The sequence below is a fragment of the Epinephelus lanceolatus genome, chromosome 14 (assembly GCF_041903045.1).
Source record: "Epinephelus lanceolatus isolate andai-2023 chromosome 14, ASM4190304v1, whole genome shotgun sequence".
NCBI classification, from domain to species: domain Eukaryota; kingdom Metazoa; phylum Chordata; class Actinopteri; order Perciformes; family Serranidae; genus Epinephelus; species Epinephelus lanceolatus.
In genome coordinates this window covers 39533938-39552897 of record NC_135747.1, presented here as the reverse complement: position 1 = coordinate 39552897, position 18960 = coordinate 39533938, and the positions used below count along the sequence as shown (strand labels likewise).

At 42.5% G+C, this 18960-nt stretch overlaps 1 protein-coding gene across 4 annotated transcripts in view; it reads left to right on the top strand.

Annotated features, from left to right (window-relative positions):
• lrch1 (leucine-rich repeats and calponin homology (CH) domain containing 1) overlaps window positions 1-18960 on the top strand; it is a 109029-nt gene that overhangs the window by 50548 nt on the left and 39521 nt on the right. For all 4 annotated transcript variants that reach the window (XM_078174711.1, XM_078174710.1, XM_078174709.1 and 1 more), the window contains exons 3-6: window positions 1862-1988; window positions 3372-3477; window positions 11482-11618; window positions 14361-14491. In XM_078174711.1, coding sequence (XP_078030837.1) covers window positions 1862-1988; window positions 3372-3477; window positions 11482-11618; window positions 14361-14491 — 501 coding nt within the window. The remainder of the gene's footprint in view (window positions 1-1861; window positions 1989-3371; window positions 3478-11481; window positions 11619-14360; window positions 14492-18960) is intronic.

Here is an 18960-nt window from a genome sequence, read left to right as displayed (position 1 = left end):
TTGAGTTTACATATGGCTAAAGGGGAAAAAAACAACTGTAAATGGATGGCATGATTAGTGTTGCGTTCAAGGCCCCCCCCAAAAAACTGAGAAAAAAAGGCAGAATATTTATTTTTTTCACAATCGAATCCCGTGCCATCGAACGAAGCTTCGAATTTTTGGGTCAGCCCTAAATCCCACATGTAAGGGGCTAGCCATAAGGTTGTTGTTTTCAGCAAGTTGGCCTTGAATAGCTGATGTTGAGCTGTAGAGCTGTGTTTCTTGTTATGACCTAAGGTGTATTTTAATAAACCTGCCTTTGGTTTAATTTATTCTTTCAAGCTTTATTCCTTCTCATCTTATCTGAGTTCTGTAAACTACAACTGTTTAGTAAGTTAAAGATGCGTTGCTGCAAACGACAGCTTGAAGTGGCGATGAGGTCTTAAGGTTTTTTTGGAAGGTCTTAAAAAAGTCTTAAAAAGGTATTGAAATTAACCTCAGGATTCCTGCATATACCGTGTATTTGAACTGGTGCATGTAGATTGCTTTTGTTTAGCCAGGGCAGAACTATTCGACGGCGTAACTGTCAGTAGCATCGATGCCCCGGGATGTAGCAGTAACGCCGACTGTCGAGCGTTTCCAGTGGGAGAGAGGGAATTGTGGGTGTAGCCCGCTCTGTATGGAGCCACGTCAAACCCACCAGTAGAAACTATTCTCTCATCCATCAGCATAGGCCCCGCCCATTAAGTGCAGTTGAACTCACAAGCAAAACTTTAACTCGCAAGCAAAGAGGACTGATTTATACGCAAAATGATCTCATGTTTTTACTTACAAACTTGATTTTTGATTGCAGTTCAAGAAATATGCTCTCAAAACAGTTTTATATGATTGCAACAAAAAGACCTCCGTACACTAAAGGCAAACTCCATCCATCCATTTTCCACTCACATATCAGGAGCCTGGTCGCAGCTATTTTTGGGGTTTGCAGTGTCATTTTGTCGGCACTGCAAACTTAGACTCACTGCCTACAAATGTACCTTGATTACATCTTGCATGACAGGCATCATGGTGTTAAAAAAATTACAACCCACAAAAGAGATGGAGTGGACGCGTTCATGTAGCTCCTCTCTACTCTTCCATCCACTCAAAGTGCTTTCACACTTGTTGTCACATTCAGCCTGGTGGCCGAGGCCACCATACAAGAAGCCACTTGCTACGCAGTTAACCTTTCACACACACTCGCATGATGTACACTGTAGAAGCCGCTCTACCCTGCTTTTTCAATTTAGTTTGTGTGTATGTTTGTTTGCATTTCTGCACTCACGTGTAAATACATGCAGGAAAAAGGAAGTGTTGATATATGGTGATGTTTTTTTCCCCGTGTTGCTCTCTTGTGTGTGTGTGCCACAGAACAAACAGCAGTAAACACTTCCTGCGTGTGAATGTGAAATCACATTATAGAACACATTTATCCTGTGATGCATTCACTGTCCCACGTCTCTCCATTTAGTTTTAATGCTGCGTTGGAAGATTTGGTGCTGAAATATTCATATGTTCAGGCTCTGCTCTCTCATTCAGTTCCTCCTCATGTCTGAAACAGTCCGTAGAAATGATCATTTGTTAGAAAAATAATTTGCCTGAGTAAATTGTTTATTATATTGTTTATTTAAAAAGGACACTGACAGTTTAAAAGAACTTCTATAAATGTGCCTCGGGTTCTTTGACAGTTAGTGTTGCAACATTAATCTGAGATAACCAGTGAAAAGAGGAGGAAATGGCTTTTGAAGTGTTCATTGAAGAGTGCCATACGAGTAAGGTCACATGATCATGATTAATGGGTAGTTTCCTCCATCTGATTGCGTGAGTGATGTCTGTGTTGCAGTCGTAACCAGCTGGGCGCTCTGCCGGCCTGTCTGTGTGGTTTACCTCTGAGAGTCCTCAACGCCAGCAACAACAAGCTGGTCAGCCTGCCGGAGACCATCGGACAGCTGCACGGCCTCATGGAGCTGGTAACACTCTTTATACTCTGTGTGTGTGCGCAAGTGTGTGACAGATAACATGACTATTTTTGTGTTTGTATATCTGTATGCGAGTGTCTAATGCCTACTATACACCAGGAGACTTTAAAAAGACTTTAAAAGACTAAAGTCTGACACCCTTTAACTAAACTATAGACTGTAAGATTTTACAAAGACTGGGGATCTTGCACGGTCACTGTTTGCAAGACTACAGCTAGATTCCTTCAGAGATTTTTTCCCGTCCTGCTCCTGGTGGAAAATATCACGCCAAACTCCCTTTACAAAATATGACATATTAAAAATTCCTTACGTGTCTGCAAAAACACATCATTCTTGAACCCCAAGATAAAAGGCGCCACACATGGACAGTATTCTTCTCAGTTCGGCATCAGTAGAATCCATAAAGATAAACTGTATTTGATACAACCTTTACATTTTGGATTTGCCATGACTTGCTGCCAACCTCCGTTGGTTAGCTTAACTATTTTACTGGAAGGAGACTGTGGGAATAAGAGGCAAACTGTTTCAAAATTAAAATTTCTCAGTAAAATAAGTACTGGTTGGTGGACCAGATTCGTACAGAATTAAACACAGACTCTTGTTCACTCCACATCTCCACCAACAAGAGAACTGAGACTTGTTCTGGTCCTTGCGCCTCCCTAGAGGGGAATTTTGCATTTTCCTAGGATAGCGAAGGTATTGACCTGCAAACAATCTCACTCCTCTTGCCTGAATTTAACCAACTCAACCAATCAAGGCAACAGGTACTAGCCAATCATAGGAAGAGGCGGGTAATGCCTTTACTATCCTAGGAAACACACAGTGCTACTCAAAGTCAAGGATGCTTCCTTGATCGGATGGTCCTTACAAGTCATATCCTACAAGGGCGAGGCAAGACTCCTTCATAGCAATGGAAAACAGTCGCAGTCACATTGGAACAGGCTAGCGAGTGCCCAGGTGTGCGTCATTGAGGAGACCCCGCCTTCACTTCTGGCTTATGGGTGCTCTGTGCCCGCTGATGATACACACATGCATCCTTCAAAATTCCCTAAAGGAAGGACTTGGTCCTTGGTAGAATTCAATGACGTAGCCTCCTTGACATTCAGCTGTTTAAGGGTCTTTTCTTGACTTTGAGAAGCTCCAATTGATTTCCTCCCCCCAGAGTCCTCTCCATGTTTACTGTCTACTACTTGGTTGTTGATGTTCAGGTCATTGAACTTCAGTATGTGCATGAGTCAAGACTACAGTGATGAAAGAAGATTAAGATCATTTGTACCCACATTTTACTGCAACAATACTCTGTTACAGCTTGTTTTCACTTTACTAAAAGTAAAAATATGACAGTATTAACTTGAGTTGTTTTTTTTTCTGCAGGACATCAGCTGCAATGAGATCACGGCTCTTCCTCGTCACATCGGCAGACTCAAAGCTTTGCGAGAACTAAACGTACGTCGGAACCTTCTCTGCGTCCTGCCAGAAGGTGAGTCTGTGACAGAAGTGCAGAAATCTCTCTCCACGTTGAATCCAAAGATCCTGTTTGTCCTTTTTTTTTTTTTTTATATCTGACAAAATGTGTAGGGTCTCGCCTTTATGGATTTTTATTTCTGTCTTTATTCAAGAGCATGGTTTTTACCACTTGAGAGCAAATGAATGATTTCACTTTCAGATTTCTTTCTGTCCCTCAAAATCCTGCCCTTTGGGGTGCTGAGTAGCTCACCCGGTAGAGCAGGCACCCCGTGTACAAAGGCTACGTGCATGCTGCAGTGTCCGCAGGTTAGATTCTGACCTGCAGCCCTTTGCTGCATGTCATCTGCTCTCAATTCCCCTTTCACACTACCACCATCCTATCAAATAAAGGCCAAAAAGCCCAAAGAATAATCTTAAAAACCCTCCGCTTTACCAGCTAGTTTGAACCCTGCTGCTTTAACTCATTGCTGAGTCATGAAGGTGACGTTGTTTTGACTCCAGCACTCTGACAGGAGGTTAATGTGCTGTACAGCTACTATTATACTGAATGTAGCTGAATATTACTGTGAAAAAAAAAGTACAAGTGTTGGGATGTTTAGTCACAGTCCTTTTCTGCCAAAAGTCAAAAGGAAAGCAAGGGAAGTACATTTGATAAAGCTGTGGAGATCATAAGTGGATCAACCTGTTTAAAGAGTAACCACACATACAGGATACTCTTAGAAGTAAAGTGAACGCACCTGCATCAAAGCAAGGATCATTTCATCCGTCAACACTACACCTGGTATTATTTTGGTTGGGGTATTTTGGCAGGTTTGATGCACAAAAAAGTCCAAGAGCAGAGACCTGACAGCACTCGATTCATGAGTGCACAGAGGGAGCCTGGGTGTGGGGAGTAGATTTCAAGGAAAGGCACAGGAAATCTTTAAAAGCAGCAGGACATCTGAGGGAAAGCATTCAGTTTGAGCAGAAGCAGAGCAAATATTAGTGCAAGCAGCGGCTATCTGAGTGCGAGGGCGGGGTTTGAAGGGAAGAAAACAAAACCTGTAAGTAAAATGAATGAGTCCTGCTCTCAAATTGAAAAACCAGGCTCTTAAATAAAGATAGGAACAAGACTCTGTATCTTAGAGTTTAGTTTAGACAAAGCTGCCCTTCATGTTCTCTTGAAGTGGGATTTAGATCCAATAAAGTCCGACGTCTTCTGTGTGACGCTGATCCTGACCAGACGAGGTTTGTGCACTTTAAGGAGGCACTTTGAGCCACTGCTATTACTTTTATTGATTGTTATTGAAGAGTGGAGTGTGGCCTAGCATCTGATTTACATTTAGACATCATCTATATATAAGACAGGGAGGCACATGTGAGACCACAGAGTCCTCTGTATGCACAGCCACACCCATCCCAGTCCCCAAAAATACACTTAACCCTCAGTGTGACCGAAGAGCAACCTCCAGAGATCAGTAACAGCCACAGCGCTCCCTGGAGACACCACCCAGTGTGACTGCTGATAGGCTGAGAGGCTGGAGACAGGCAGGCTGCTGATTGGAGGGCTGCCAGTTTAAATCAACACACCAACTGGAACAACTGGGAGAGTTTGTGCTATCAGTGCCTGTTGATCCAACATAATGGGAATCTCTTTCTCCTCTGAACCGTTTATTCGATCACAGCTACAACTAACATCTTCTTATCTGCCCACACTGTGTCTATAAAATGTCAGAAGTTAGAGAATTATGTCTAAAGCTTCCCAGAGTCCAACGTGATGTTTTTAAATGTCTTGTTTAGTCTGACCAACAATCCAAATCTTAAAGATAATAATTTTATAATAGGATCAGAATGAGATAAACCAGCAGATATTTATATTTGAGAAGAGAATTTGGCTCTAAAAATAACTCCCAACGATTGAATGATTATTGAAGTTCATTCCTTTTCTTTCATTTTACACAGTACTGAAGACGTTTTTTCGTGGTTGGTGTTAAATGATGGAGGACAGTGTCCCAAAGGATCTGCAGAATATAAGGGATCTCTGATTGATCGGCCTCTAATCGTCAGTGGCCAATATTTGTTGTAAATAGTTGGATCGATAGACTCTCTAAAGGGCAATCAGAAGAGATGAAATATTATAGCGTAGTTGGCAAATATTTTTTTTTATCTTTAATCTAATCCAGTGAGGCTAATTTATGTATCAGAACTTAAAATCAAAGTGAGAGGTTGTATAAAAATTTCATGTAGACAATTTTTTCTACACAACTACAAATAATTTCTCCACATTTCCCAACGTGCCATTTCTCTAGCAGTGTTTGACAGGTTTAGGGGCTGATTTACGAGCACAAGCTTATTTATCAGCATTTCAATTCAATTCAATTTCAGTTTTATTTATAAAGCCCAATATCACAAATCACAATTTGCCATATATAGAGTAAATAGGATTGGTCCGAGCACAGAACCTTGCGGAACGCCAAAACAAACTTTAGTACGTAAGGATGATTCATAATGAAAGTGAACAAACTGAAAACAATCAGATAAATAAGATTTAAACCAGCTTAGTACAGAACCTTTTAGGCCAATTAAATGTTCCAGTCTCTGTAGCAGAATTTGATGGTCAGATGGTCATTTGAAAAGATGTTAAGACCAGCAGCCAGTTGCTTCTTGCACTGCTGCCGTTCAGCGGCTAACAAGTGGAGCTAACTGCTAACAGCCATCGCTGCAACTAACTAAACTCAGCAGCTCCACCATCCACAGTCGGACACACATGGCTGATTATTTACTAGCTCACAACTTGCACCAATGGCTGACGCTGCTCCAGTGTGAGTGTTTTTGCTGGCTAGTGAAACATCCTGGTGCTCATGTGGCATTTGAAGATAGTTGTAAGTACGGCTGTTCTCGGATTTCAGTGTCCGATAGTCCATTGCAAACATTTTTGTAACGTCTCGTCAACCACAACGAAACATAGATTTTGTCTTAGTTTCTATTATCGAGATCTTTTTTTGCTCGTCATCGTCTTGTTTTCGTCATGGAAAAAAGGTTGCTGACAAGAAATTGTTGTTGTTTCGTCAACTAAATGAACACTGTCAAATAGACCCAAGATTGGTTGTCGGTATCAGCTGATACAGCGTTGAGGTCCTGATTGGAGTTTTATATATTAGATTATTTTGGAGAGTTAAACATGGAAATCGGGATCTTTAAAAATTCCAAACTTCCCCCCTGGAGAAAGCTGGGAGGGGGTTGATTGGCACAAAACAACTGCCTGGTCTGAACCAGAGTGGTGCTTGTTATTGGACCTCCTCTGTTGTCAGTTCACCTGCTGTCTGAACACCTGTAATGAATTCTGCTGCTGCATCCTGAACCTGCTGATGCACACTGAGAAGATCAACTTTGAAATGTTGACTCTGATGTTTGACCCCAGTTTTCTTCTTTCCTGGTGAAATGTAGCAGGTTAAACAGATGTGAACCCCAAACACTGCTCAGACATGAAGACATATTTATGATGCCTGTAAAGAGGCTGAAGCATTAGAACAGTTTTGTCCAGCATGGTGGAGGGTTGGTGATAAACAGGCTGAGAGACGTGGAGTCAGGCCTGTTGATTCTCAGTCTGAATGATGAGCGGGTGCAGACTGTTTTCTGGATGATTCATCCAGCTTTATCGCTGCTCCTCGACTCGTCAACTCTATTTGGATTTATTGCTGTATCTTCCCAACTCGACATATGCTTGTCCCTCACTATTACAGCCATCTCCCGCTTTGATTGATGAGTTCTGATCTGGCTTGGCGGCCTGATGCCACAGCGACAGGGAGGCTTGGACGGAGCAGACTGGACGGCAGCCTGACAAAGGGAGGGATGTTGTTCTTGATTTAATATCTGTTGAACTTGTGCAGACTTCATCGCTGCAGCAGAGATAATGCCCCTGAGATAAGACCACCGTGACTGCTTTAGTGGTTTTTAAAGGTCGGCCAAGCTTGGGGGGGGGTTCACACTCAATCTGAGGATCAGATCTGCAGACCTGATGGAAAAATGTTCCTCAGAGCCAGAAACATCGCCATGGCTGCAAGATGCTCCGCTTAAAACAATGGCTGCACAAATAATACAAGAACAGGCTGAAATATGATGTGTTAGCGTTTAGCTGAGCAGCCTCAGAGCTTCACCTTTATCCAGTACTACAACAGTCCAGTGTCTCTGAGTCTTTGTGACTAAATGTTTGTCCTCAGTGACCTCATAGAAACATTAAACATGTTTTTGTATATAATTCAGTCCAGGATGTATTTTTATCCCGTAACCAGAGGAATGTTCTCTGGTGTTGGCCCCCTCTCCATCATGGCAGTGCAGCTGACATTATTACCGCCTACGAGAGGTTTTAATTATGAGCGACTGTCAGGACGAGTCTGTAATAATCGCGCTGTCAGGACTGATGGGATGCATCACTGACAGTCTGCAGGATGTGACTCCCTGAACGGTTTCTTCCCAGAAACCTACACATCAGTCTGCACTGTTTTTCTTTCGCCTTCGTCTGAGGACTCATGTAAACACTTACACACACACAGCAAAGTATTTTTAGAGTGCCTGAAAAAAACAGGAATGAAAAAAACTTGTGTTTTACAGTGTGGGCACGAGACAGTTACACATTAAAGGAGCAGTACACACAAAATCTGTTTCAGTCCTCCACTCTGCCAGAAAGATTAAAACATTAAGATGTGTCAGTCCTCCTCTTTATATACCAGAGTAACTGGTACAAACAGCACAGTGCTCATGTAGATAACATCTGTTGTAAAGTGGACTTTCTACAACCTAAAGCATCAAAGATATATTCAGACATGTAGAGGAGTCTTCCTCAGTGAGTCTCTGAGGCAGCAGATTAGTAACTTTTGAACAGCAGTGTATATAAAGATTCTCTCCCTCTGTGTGTGTGTGTGTGTGTCTCATGTGGCCTCAGCGGGTCACTGCGGTTCACTCCGCACAGGATTATTTTTAACCTCTGGGCAGAGGAGATCAGAGAGCTCTGAGGGTTCACGAGGGTCAGGTCTGTCCGTCTCTGATGCATTCTGGGTTGTAATAGTCACAGAGCAGCTCTCTGCTGAGTCAGTCAGTAGCTCTGTAGTAAAGCATCACACGCTGAATCATTCATCATCTCAACAATGAATTTAAAATTGAATTTTAGTGTCTGATCCATTGACCCTGATCGCACTCCGTCTATTCTCAGTCATGATACAAAGACATTTTTCCAAATTAAATATCTGTAAGTGTTTGTGGATAGAAGTCCGTAAAGAGAACTCCTGATAACTTCACATCTTGCCTCATAATTATTATGTTTATTCTTTCTTCAGTATCAGTTTATTCCAGTGACTGATGTCTGTTTTCATGGTGAAAGTGCAAACACATTACAAGCTTATAGCTAATGTGGCGTGACTTTTCATGTTGCAAATTAGTCTGAACACAGAACAGTCTGTTGCCCACAGCTAGCTCACGGATTATTACAAATACATGTCTTTTACGTTAATATGAGCTGTTTTATTGTTCTGTAAATACATTTTTGACATTATAAAGGTTGTCAATTGATGCAGTTCTTATAATCCATTAACACTGATAAAGATTTTTATCTGTTTGGAATTTTTATTTTTCCTGAAACTATCCCAGGACCTGTAGAGTTCACACTGGACACGAAAATGCTGCCAACTGTGTCAATGCTTGCATGGACGCTTGACAGGGTTCTTTCAGTGCCCATGTTAAGCAATTGGGCTGTTCACACAGGAAGCAGGCACCAAGCTCTGTGACCGCCCGTCAGTCTGCAGCGATAGTTACACTGTCTGGTCTATTTTTTCCGCGAGCGATTCTGACATGAAAACACACCAATAATCTACTCTGAACAAAATAAGGGATGTGATATAAATGATCTGATGTGAAATGATAATATACGCATCCTGTGATTCCACATATTTGTCAGTTGTGTCTAAACAGAGAGTGAGAGAGACAAGTGGACACACATAGACACACAAGCAAACCACAGACTGTACATAAAGATGGACGACGCAACCCCGTTTAATTTCACTGCACAAAAAAGAAGCCAAAATATCTAGGATACAGTTGCTGCCATCCTGCGCTGGTGATGTCATTAGGAGCCAGAGTCTGCGCATAGCTGTCTCAGCTGGTTCGGAGTTCCCACCCATACACCTGACTAAACATCAAATTATTAACTATAACCAAACTTATCAGAAAACCAACACTTGAACAAACATCAGTGCGATAAGAACTACCTTAAATGTCAGAATTCATCACTGGAGAAAATTTATTTGACGTGTACTTTGAGTTTAATGTTTGGCTTGTGTCCCTTCCACTCACATGGTAAGGGTGGGGTTTATGACCAGCCATCAGGGGGCGATTAAGTTGTTGTGGCTTCACTTTTGGGGAGCTGTCATCTCGTCCATCTTTATGTACAGTCTAAGAAGCAAATAGAGACAGAACTGTCTTCATGTGATTAGAAACAAGCATACGAGCAGAATTGCTTGCTGACCAGTGTGGAGAAATACGTCTCTGTGTGAACGACCAGGCAACAGATGGGGCTCTTTGTGTCCAGTGTCCCGGGTCCTGCTTTTTGATAAACAGACAGATATGAGATATTAAAGGTCCTTTGAAACACTGTCATTACTTATTTTTGCACCTTGTGGGTCTTGTTACTGGTGCAGCAGCCTGAGGTCACTGCTGGAGACGTCTCTCCTGTGTCATGTGCTGAACGTCACTAACTCTACATGCGTGTTTCTCACAGCTCGAGGTTAAAACACGTAAAACAAAAAGGTACATTTTCAGCATTCGTGTTCAATGTGACTTTTTTAGTGAAATCAAACTTCAACCTTCTTCTCACCTTTTTACCTTATGTTTTATAGCCCCCAGTACTGTAGTGCATGTGCACGTCTGCAGGCTCCTACAGTGACTGTAACTCTCAGGCTGCGTTCACCTTGAATATTAAACACTCTCTTTGTTAGATTGCAGCTCAGAGACTTTATTTAAGCGCAGCAACAACATTCAAAGAAGGCGTTTATTTTCAGGTATTTCAGTTCTAATGATGAATAAAGTTCACACGAAGAAAAACACTGAAACTCGTCTGCTAACAATTATAAACCTCCTCTGAACACAACAACAGCTGCATTGTTCTGTGTGATGGGAAACATGTCGGTGGTTTCAGCTCTGAGTGTGTGTGTGTGTGTATTTGTAAAATTCAGCAACAGAACTTTTATTAGTCATGTAGCTCATATGTGTTTCACGACTCCCTGAAAGTTTTAGAATATATTTTAGACGGTGTTACTCAGCTTGTTTTCACTCGTCAGGAATTAATTTCCTCTGCAGCAGAAAAACATGTTACACAAACCATCAGAGAGTCACGCAGTTAAACTGGGCTTCATAAAAACTTTCACACAGGGCTGTCGAACATACGGACTGTGGGCCAGAACCATCTCGTCAAAGGGTCCAGTCCGACCCACTGGAACACTTTGCACACCTAGTACTCACCCTGATGAGAATACAGGTCTCTGAAAAACGCTGAATACTTATTGTGGCTTTTTATCTATTTGCTGTTGAATGATTGAGGTCTTCCTAACTGTGGTGTTAAAAGTATGTTTCTTTCATATTCTGATTATTCTGAAGAATTAAAAGTTCATTGCTCTTTGAAAGGGTGTGCTTACATTATTACACTATTCAGTAAAACAAACGGAACAATTTGGAGGTGCTGTGTTGTTATTTATAGGTTATTATGAACTGGTCACCGGCCCACTTGCGATTAAATTGAGCTGCGTGTGGCCAGTGACCTCAAATAAGTTCAACACCCCCACTTAAATAAATCTGCTGTTGTGGATACCTGAAAGAACATTTCAAGTCTTTGAATATAATATCACCACCATGTTTTTAGAACTGTGTGTCTAAAAGGTTAAATTAAATCCAAAAACTCACATGAAGGAGACAAACAGAGATGTTTACCTGACTGATTAATGTGTGTGTGTGTGTGTGTGTGTGTGTGTGTGTGTGTGTGTTGTTCCTGCAGACCTGGCCGGACTTCCTCTGGTGAAGTTTGACTTCTCCTGTAACAAGGTGTCGACCATCCCGGTGTGTTACAGGAAGATGAAACAGCTCCAGTCCCTCCAGTTAGAGAACAACCCACTGCAGAGTCCACCTGCACAGGTACACACATGCACACACACATGCACACACATGCACATGACACATGTTGAAAAGTATGAAGGGCTCTGATGTTCAGCTTCTCAGTACGATGATGCAGATTATTGAGTTATTAACATTATTTACATTCTTCAGTTCCTCTGATTTATCAACATGAATTAAAGCTAATCTTTTCACCCTAATATGTTGATATGTAATCTAATATAGAGCCTGTTTTTATAATAATATAATTTGGAATAATCTGCTTGTTACACAATAATAAACTCATGTTATGGAAAACTGGACTGTGCAGTGCAGACAGCACGTTAAAAGACAAAATAATTCCCGCGTCTCAGCACTTCGTCGTTACTGAAACGACTCAATATAATCTGATCTGGATCTACAAATTTCTGTTCTAGTTTGAAGTTTTACAGTACACAGTTTTGCCTGTTGCTTAAAATATGCTCATAAAAATCCCAAAACATGTCTGGCGTTACAGAAAATAAGTTCCTTGTATTCTTGTATTGCTAATTTAAAATCAAGTGTTGCACTCGGGGACCGATGAAACCTCACCAGTATCACATTTGGCTAGTTGCGGCGGGAATGTCTAACAAGCAAATGAAGACACCAAGTGCTCGCAGTTTGCTTTGCCACAAACGCCTTGAAAGTGCATGTTTAATAACATATAGAATACATTGTAAAGAGAGGCAGAGCGTAGCTGCGCTGGATGTTGGCTCTGCACCCAAACATTTGATGGTGGTGTGATGGGGGAAGCAGGAGTTATGCCCTTTCTCTATCATTTTCATATTGAGACAACATGATCGATATCTCTCTTGTGTCTGTACGTCCAGTGGCTAGGTCTCAGCGGTTAGCATTGCGGCTTAGCTTAGCGAATACAATTGAAGTCTATAGGGGGTCAGTAGCCTACTCAGTAAAAGTGAACAAATAAACGTTACAGAAACCCTGAAGCTGGCATTTCTGCACGTGCATTTAAAATCAACATGTTTAAACATTAATTCGAAAAACAAGAGTCCTTTTTAGTCGTTTTATAAGAAGTTTGATACATGAACTATAGTGTGTTTACGCCCTGCGCGGAGGGATACACCGGTGAGCAACAGCTGCAGCTGGCTCTGGGACAGGTACGCTAGGTCACTCGGTAAAAGCAAACAAAGAGACGACACGGACGATATTACTCACTCGACTGAAAGCTGTCCATCAGCTCCTGCAGGCCTGGGGCGTTGTTTCCAGTTAGTGATTGCCGCAAAGTTTTCACTCCTTGTGATGCACTCTCTGCGGGGGTATTCCTCCTGATGATGATGATATATCTCCCCAACGATGGCAGCATCGAATCCCATTCTGTGCAGCAAAATGATTCCACCTCCGTAGGAATATGTTAGCTAGCCCCGCAGCTACACCACCAGTCCTCCCCTGACCTCCGTCTCCCCTTGGCCCGTTGCTGCTCTGCCGCTCCGGAGGATTCAGCCTCTCTTCTCGCCCGCTCAGCATCCAACACCGGGAGTTCCTCGTCCTTATACTCCGGCTCAAACAGGTATGGCTCTGGATCTGTGTCCGCCACAAGAAACTCTTCAAAATTACGTTCAAAGGCATTCATTGCAGCGACTATAGTCCGGAGTTATCGTTAGGCTAAATAAACAACTGAGTTTTGTTTACAGGCTACGTCTGTGCCTGTGCCTGCTTACCGGTGTATCCCTCCGCAGATCACAGCGCAGGGCGTAAACACACTATAGTTACATGTATCAAACTTCTTCTAAAACGACTAAAAAGGAATCTCGTTTTTCGAATTGATGTTTAAACATGTTGATTTTAAATGCACGTGCAGAAATGCCAGCTTCAGGGTTTCTGTAACATTTATTTGTTCACTATTACTGTAGGCTACTGACCCACTATAGACTTCAATTGTATTCTCTAAGCTAAGCCACAATGCTAACCGCTGAGACCCAGCCACTGGACGTACAGACACAAAAAAGATATCGATCATGTTGTCTCACATGAAAATGATAAAGAAAGGGCATAACTCCCAAATCGTCGGAGTATTCTTTTAAAGGGAAAAGGCATAAAGGTGACCAAGGCGCAGCTCAACAGTGCCAATGTCGGCACATATTTCATGGCTGCATTACCCTTTTTCCATTGTCACTCTTGGCCACGCTGAGTCAAGCCATGCTGCACCGATTTGTGTTTCCATTGTCAGTTTAGACATGTCATGCCACACCAAGCCACACTGGAGATGGACCCTCTGTGGAGTAGGTCCCAAAGCTGTGCCACCCGCCCTCAAGTGGTTAGCAGTGACATCACACTGACCACAGCCAACCCCCGACGACCCACTCGCTTTCAACACAGAAGCATTCCCAAAGAGCCTCATTATTTCACCCTATTATTACTAAACAGGCGTTTCGTTACCTAATTTAAACTACTTAGATAAAGTCATGGAAATGAGGTAAAAGAAAAGTTTTGAAAATTTGTTGTTAAAAATATGTGTGAACCCTGTATGAGCCCACAGTAAAAACATTATCACAACACACGGCAGACAGTCTGCTACACCTGATAACTATCAATAACACACTGCATCATAGTTTTACAGAGAGCTGAGATGAAAGTGTGTGTACTGACCTGCCTCTCCTCAGAGGCTGAGGGACACAAGACTCTGTGGGAATGTTAAACAGTGTCTGCACTACAGTGACTCAGCACTCAGGTTGATGTCTGAGTGAACACAGGTTGAAATAAGTTCCATCTCTCTGTTCCTTTCAGATCTGTATAAAAGGTAAAGTTCACATATTCAAGTATCTGAGCATCGAGGCGTGTCGCAGCGAGAAGATGCCCGACTCACTCTATCTGCCTGTCATAGAGAGACTCAGCCTATCACGGCCCACCACCGGCAGGTCAGTCACCGTGGCAACTTCAGTGTCAGACACCATCTTCCTTTCTCTCCTCCTTCATCTGTGTTTATACTGGTGTCAGCTGTTCAACCAGTGCGACTTAATGGGACTGCTGCAGAGTTCAGTTGTGGCACAAAGGCAACTGATTGCCTCATCAGTCTCTGAGCCTTCTGGCGAATGAAACAAGAGCTCCACTTTTGATTTCCCAAACAGTGGAAAGAACAGCTGCAGAGTAAACACACTAAAATGATTTCACACTCTGTTGATGAGCACATCTTTCAAAATGAACACGTCTTTATTTCACTTCAGGTGTCTGAGCGGTCTGATTGATACATCCTCTGAACCAAAATAACAGCTCCTCCTATAAATAGAGCTTTAACCTTGTCAGGAATGACATGATAAAGTCCAGGACTTGTTTCCATCGTGGTCCCTGATGTTCTACAAGACCATCCACTCCACGACAAGATAGAGACAGACACACGGTCAAAGGGGAAAACGCTCAACCATGACACAGCAGCCCACCCACAGATATACAAGCCAAATAAAAAACAACAACAATACACATGTGCACATTTCTTTTTTTAAAGAACCCGATTTCAATGTGCAGAACAACCATGACCTTATTTGGAGATGCAATCCTCTGTTTGACAATTTTCTTAAAGCCTTGTGGGTTCTGCACCTCCTTTATCACAGCAGGCAGTTTGTTCCCCTCCGTACCTCCAGCAGAGAAAAAAGAAACCTCACTCATCATGGTTTGAATCTTATTTTGAAGTCATTTCAGGCGTTTCACACATAGAGATCCACTTCATTTTCTGCAGAGACAGTGTGAAGTGACTGACTCTGACTTTTCCTGGCTGTAAAATTGTCTCAGACACCTTCTGCAAAACTGCAAAGTGTTGTTTTCAAACTTCAGGTTTTGTACAGGGAAAACAACAGTGCACAAAAATCCACCCACCCAACACCCACTAACGTGACTTTTTAATGCGATGGGAAAGATTTTAAATCACATTAACACCTGCGTGAAATGACTCTGCCGTCACGGGTATTTATCGCCTCCATCTCCAATCGACATTGATGGGAACACAACACCCAGGTGAACGCACTAATTTTAGCTCCTTTACAGGCAAGATGCAAGGACGCAGCGTCACAAAACACAGTCCGTCTCTACCCAAGCAGAAATAAGTAACCACCATAACATGTTCACTGGCCTCTGTGCTCCTCTCTGCACTCTCTGTACTGACCTGACTGTGACGTTGAACGTGACACACCAAAGAAAGACACACACAGGAGGTCACACTCGTCTGCTGCAGAGCTGTGTACACACCGCTGATTTGCTGGCAGTGGGAAAGGAGTCTGTCGCCGATGCTAATTTTGGTTGAAAGGGGGCATCAGTGAGCTTTAGAGGAGCTGGTAGCTGGATTTTGTTTTCTTTGGACAGAGCCAGGCTGGCTGTTTCCTCTGTTTCCAGTCTTTATGCTAAACTAAGATAACTGACCTTATATGTAAGGGCTCTGACACACCAGGCCAACTGGCGGCCATTGGTCAACGTCGGGCCGTCAGTGAGCGTCTTTTGCCGTAGTTTTTGCAGTGTGTCCCGCCTTTGTTGGCCGTTTTTTTTTTTTTTTCTTTTGGCCAATTCAGCACATTGAATCAGGAAGTGAGACCGAAACAAACTTGTTATACTGGATAATATTATGTTTTTAGCCAATTAACTCTTGAGGAGAAACAGTTCATAATTGTTTGTGTTGTCATCCGCTTGCACACTGTAAATATGCTCTGTTCTTTCAACATAGCATTTTGAATCCGTCCTGACGGTCTTCCAGTTTCCCTTTTTGAATGACAAATACAGACCACTGCCACCTGCTGCTATGGAGTTATTTCCTCTCACGCAGGCGCAGAACTTGAATGCTAGCTTTCTGCTGGCTGGAGTGTTAAAGTGCAACTTTCTGGCCGAGATATGGTGACGTGAGGTGACTCTACAGGCGGCCTTCGTCATCTGGGTCTTAACGGACAAACTCCTCATCTAACGTCTCAGCAAGACAGCAAAGAAACTTCTCAAAATGTCAAGCACTTCAATGAGGAATATCCAATCCTGGATCTCTGTATTCTGCTAACAATGAGTTGAAGCTAAATATTAAACATTCAGCAGTTTAAACCAGTTCATTCAGTTCAGATTTCTGGGTTGTTTTTTGATGAATCCAGAAGCTCTGGGGACTTTTTTTCCCCGATTTCAACAACAAAGAGTTCGGAGTTTGCTGCAGCTCTGATTTGTTCCTCCAGCTGTCTTCCTCCATAGATAGCAGATATATTGTTGGTAGTTAGAGCCAAAAGTGACCAAAATACTGCAAAAACCTTAATCAGCATCCCAGAAAATGTGATGTTATAAAAGCTGCCTTTTATTCAGTTAGAGAGAGTTTTGGGAAATAGTCTCAACTTGACATGGTGTATCCTGTGAAGTTTTTTTTAGTTTGAAGCATGTAGAGCCGCCGCACACACTGACACTGTCTGAAATCTAAAGCAGCATGTGTCACAGTGATGACACGATTAGTTTCAGGACTTTGGTGTCTTTGTACCAAACTTTCAGGACTTATATTCCTTCTAAATGCTGCCAGCTCCTCTCAGCTGAGGACATGTTACATCACATCAAAGCCCTTTATTTGGTTTGGTTTTAATGACGCTGCTCTGCGTCTCTGCTGTCTCTGATCTAAGCTTCCTCAGTTTCTCAGACTGGAGCCAAATCCTCCATTAGTCAGCTGAAAGTGATCCGGCCTGTGACTCCCTGCTGGGTCACACTGACAGACTGTCTGCCATCACACAGCTTCACCGCACAGCTCGACCATAATCCATCACTGCTGGATGAAATGTGGTTTATGATGGCTGGGTGGACGAAGGAAGGGAGATACAAGCAGTAGAGGAAATGAGGAGGAAATAACAGAATGAAACAAAGGAGGGGTCACATGAGAAGTGTTATGAATGGAGGAATGAAGGAGTGAATCCAGCTGAACTGTAACAGGAAGAGATGGAGGAGAGAAGCTTTAAAGACAAATGCAGAATCGAAATGCTGTAGAAATGTGAGGAGTGGAGGGATGCACAAATTACAGAATAGACAAAAGAAAGAATAAATAATAACAGCAATAAACTTTAATTATACAGCAAATTTTAAAACAAAGTTAGAAGGTGCTTTACAGGTTGGATCAGAAGCAAAAACATTTCAGGACTATAATGAAATCAAATCAGACGATTACAACAACAAGTGCACATGTGCAGACCAGCCAAGGCCAGTCGTCTGGTCTTCTTTGCACATCAGCAAGCGCAGACGTGATGTATGTCTGGATATATTTGCAAAACTATTAGAATTCGGGCAAGATGTGGTTGTGCCTCGCTGAAGAAGCCTCACTATCTCAGCTGTGCTGTTATTATTGACTGTTAATGTGGAAATATTTCACATTTCTTTACAAATATCAAATGCTCAGACTGAAATAACATCATGAACACGACAGCTTGTTCTCAGAAACAGTCGTTACCAAAATCTGTTCACAAGACATTGTGACATTTTTACTCCAGTCAGATTTAAATTAATGTTTCTGATGGAGCTAATTGCAGACAGCTCACATGTGGGTGTGAGTAAAAGTGAGTATAATTAGTTGCATGATGTGTGTAAATATGTGTTTCTGCAGTCACATCAGTTTGAGAAAAAAGTGATTGTGGCAGGTTTCCCATGATACCACTGTCAGCAAGTGCTCGTTCAGAAGTTTGAGCAACGATCTCGCGATGTTAACGAAAGTGCAGTAATCCCTTTGACAAAACAATAACAAGGTAATAAACTAAGAAATGAACAACTGAAGGGAACAAAGGAGGAAAGGAAGAAAGGGATGTGCAGAGCGCCACTGGAAGGTCAAAGTGTTTCATTTGTCCAGTACTTTCATTTATGTTGAGTTTGGTTTGGTACTAACAGTGTGGGATACGCTTCACTAAGTAGGGTGACGGATTCTCACCGATGTCCAAACAGCGACCGACAGCCAGCCGTCAGCTTGATGTGTCAGGGCCTTAATGTTGTTCTGTGGAGTCAGTTAAATGACTTTTAGGACGCATTCACACTGGAGCTATTTGGTCCGCTTTAAACGAACCCTGGTTCGCTTCCACGGATAGTACGGTTCATTTGGAGTGGTGTGAAGACTCATTCGAACTCTGGTGTGGACCAAACGGGCAAACCCTGGTCCACTTGAAAACTGGGGATCTCGGTTCACTTGGAAGTGAATCCTGGTGTGGTTTGCTTACAGTGGGAAATGCAAACAGACTATCCAGTGCATTTTGGTGTTTGGTGTTTTTGTGGTGACCAAGCCGGCTGAAGGGGATGGACTTCTGTTTTCGGTTCTGGCCAATCAATGAGCGGGGTTTTCTTTTTCCTAATGCTTATATTCTTCCTGGTCAGTGGTCGTTTCGGGCAGTACCGCCCCCAATCGAGCAGCTGT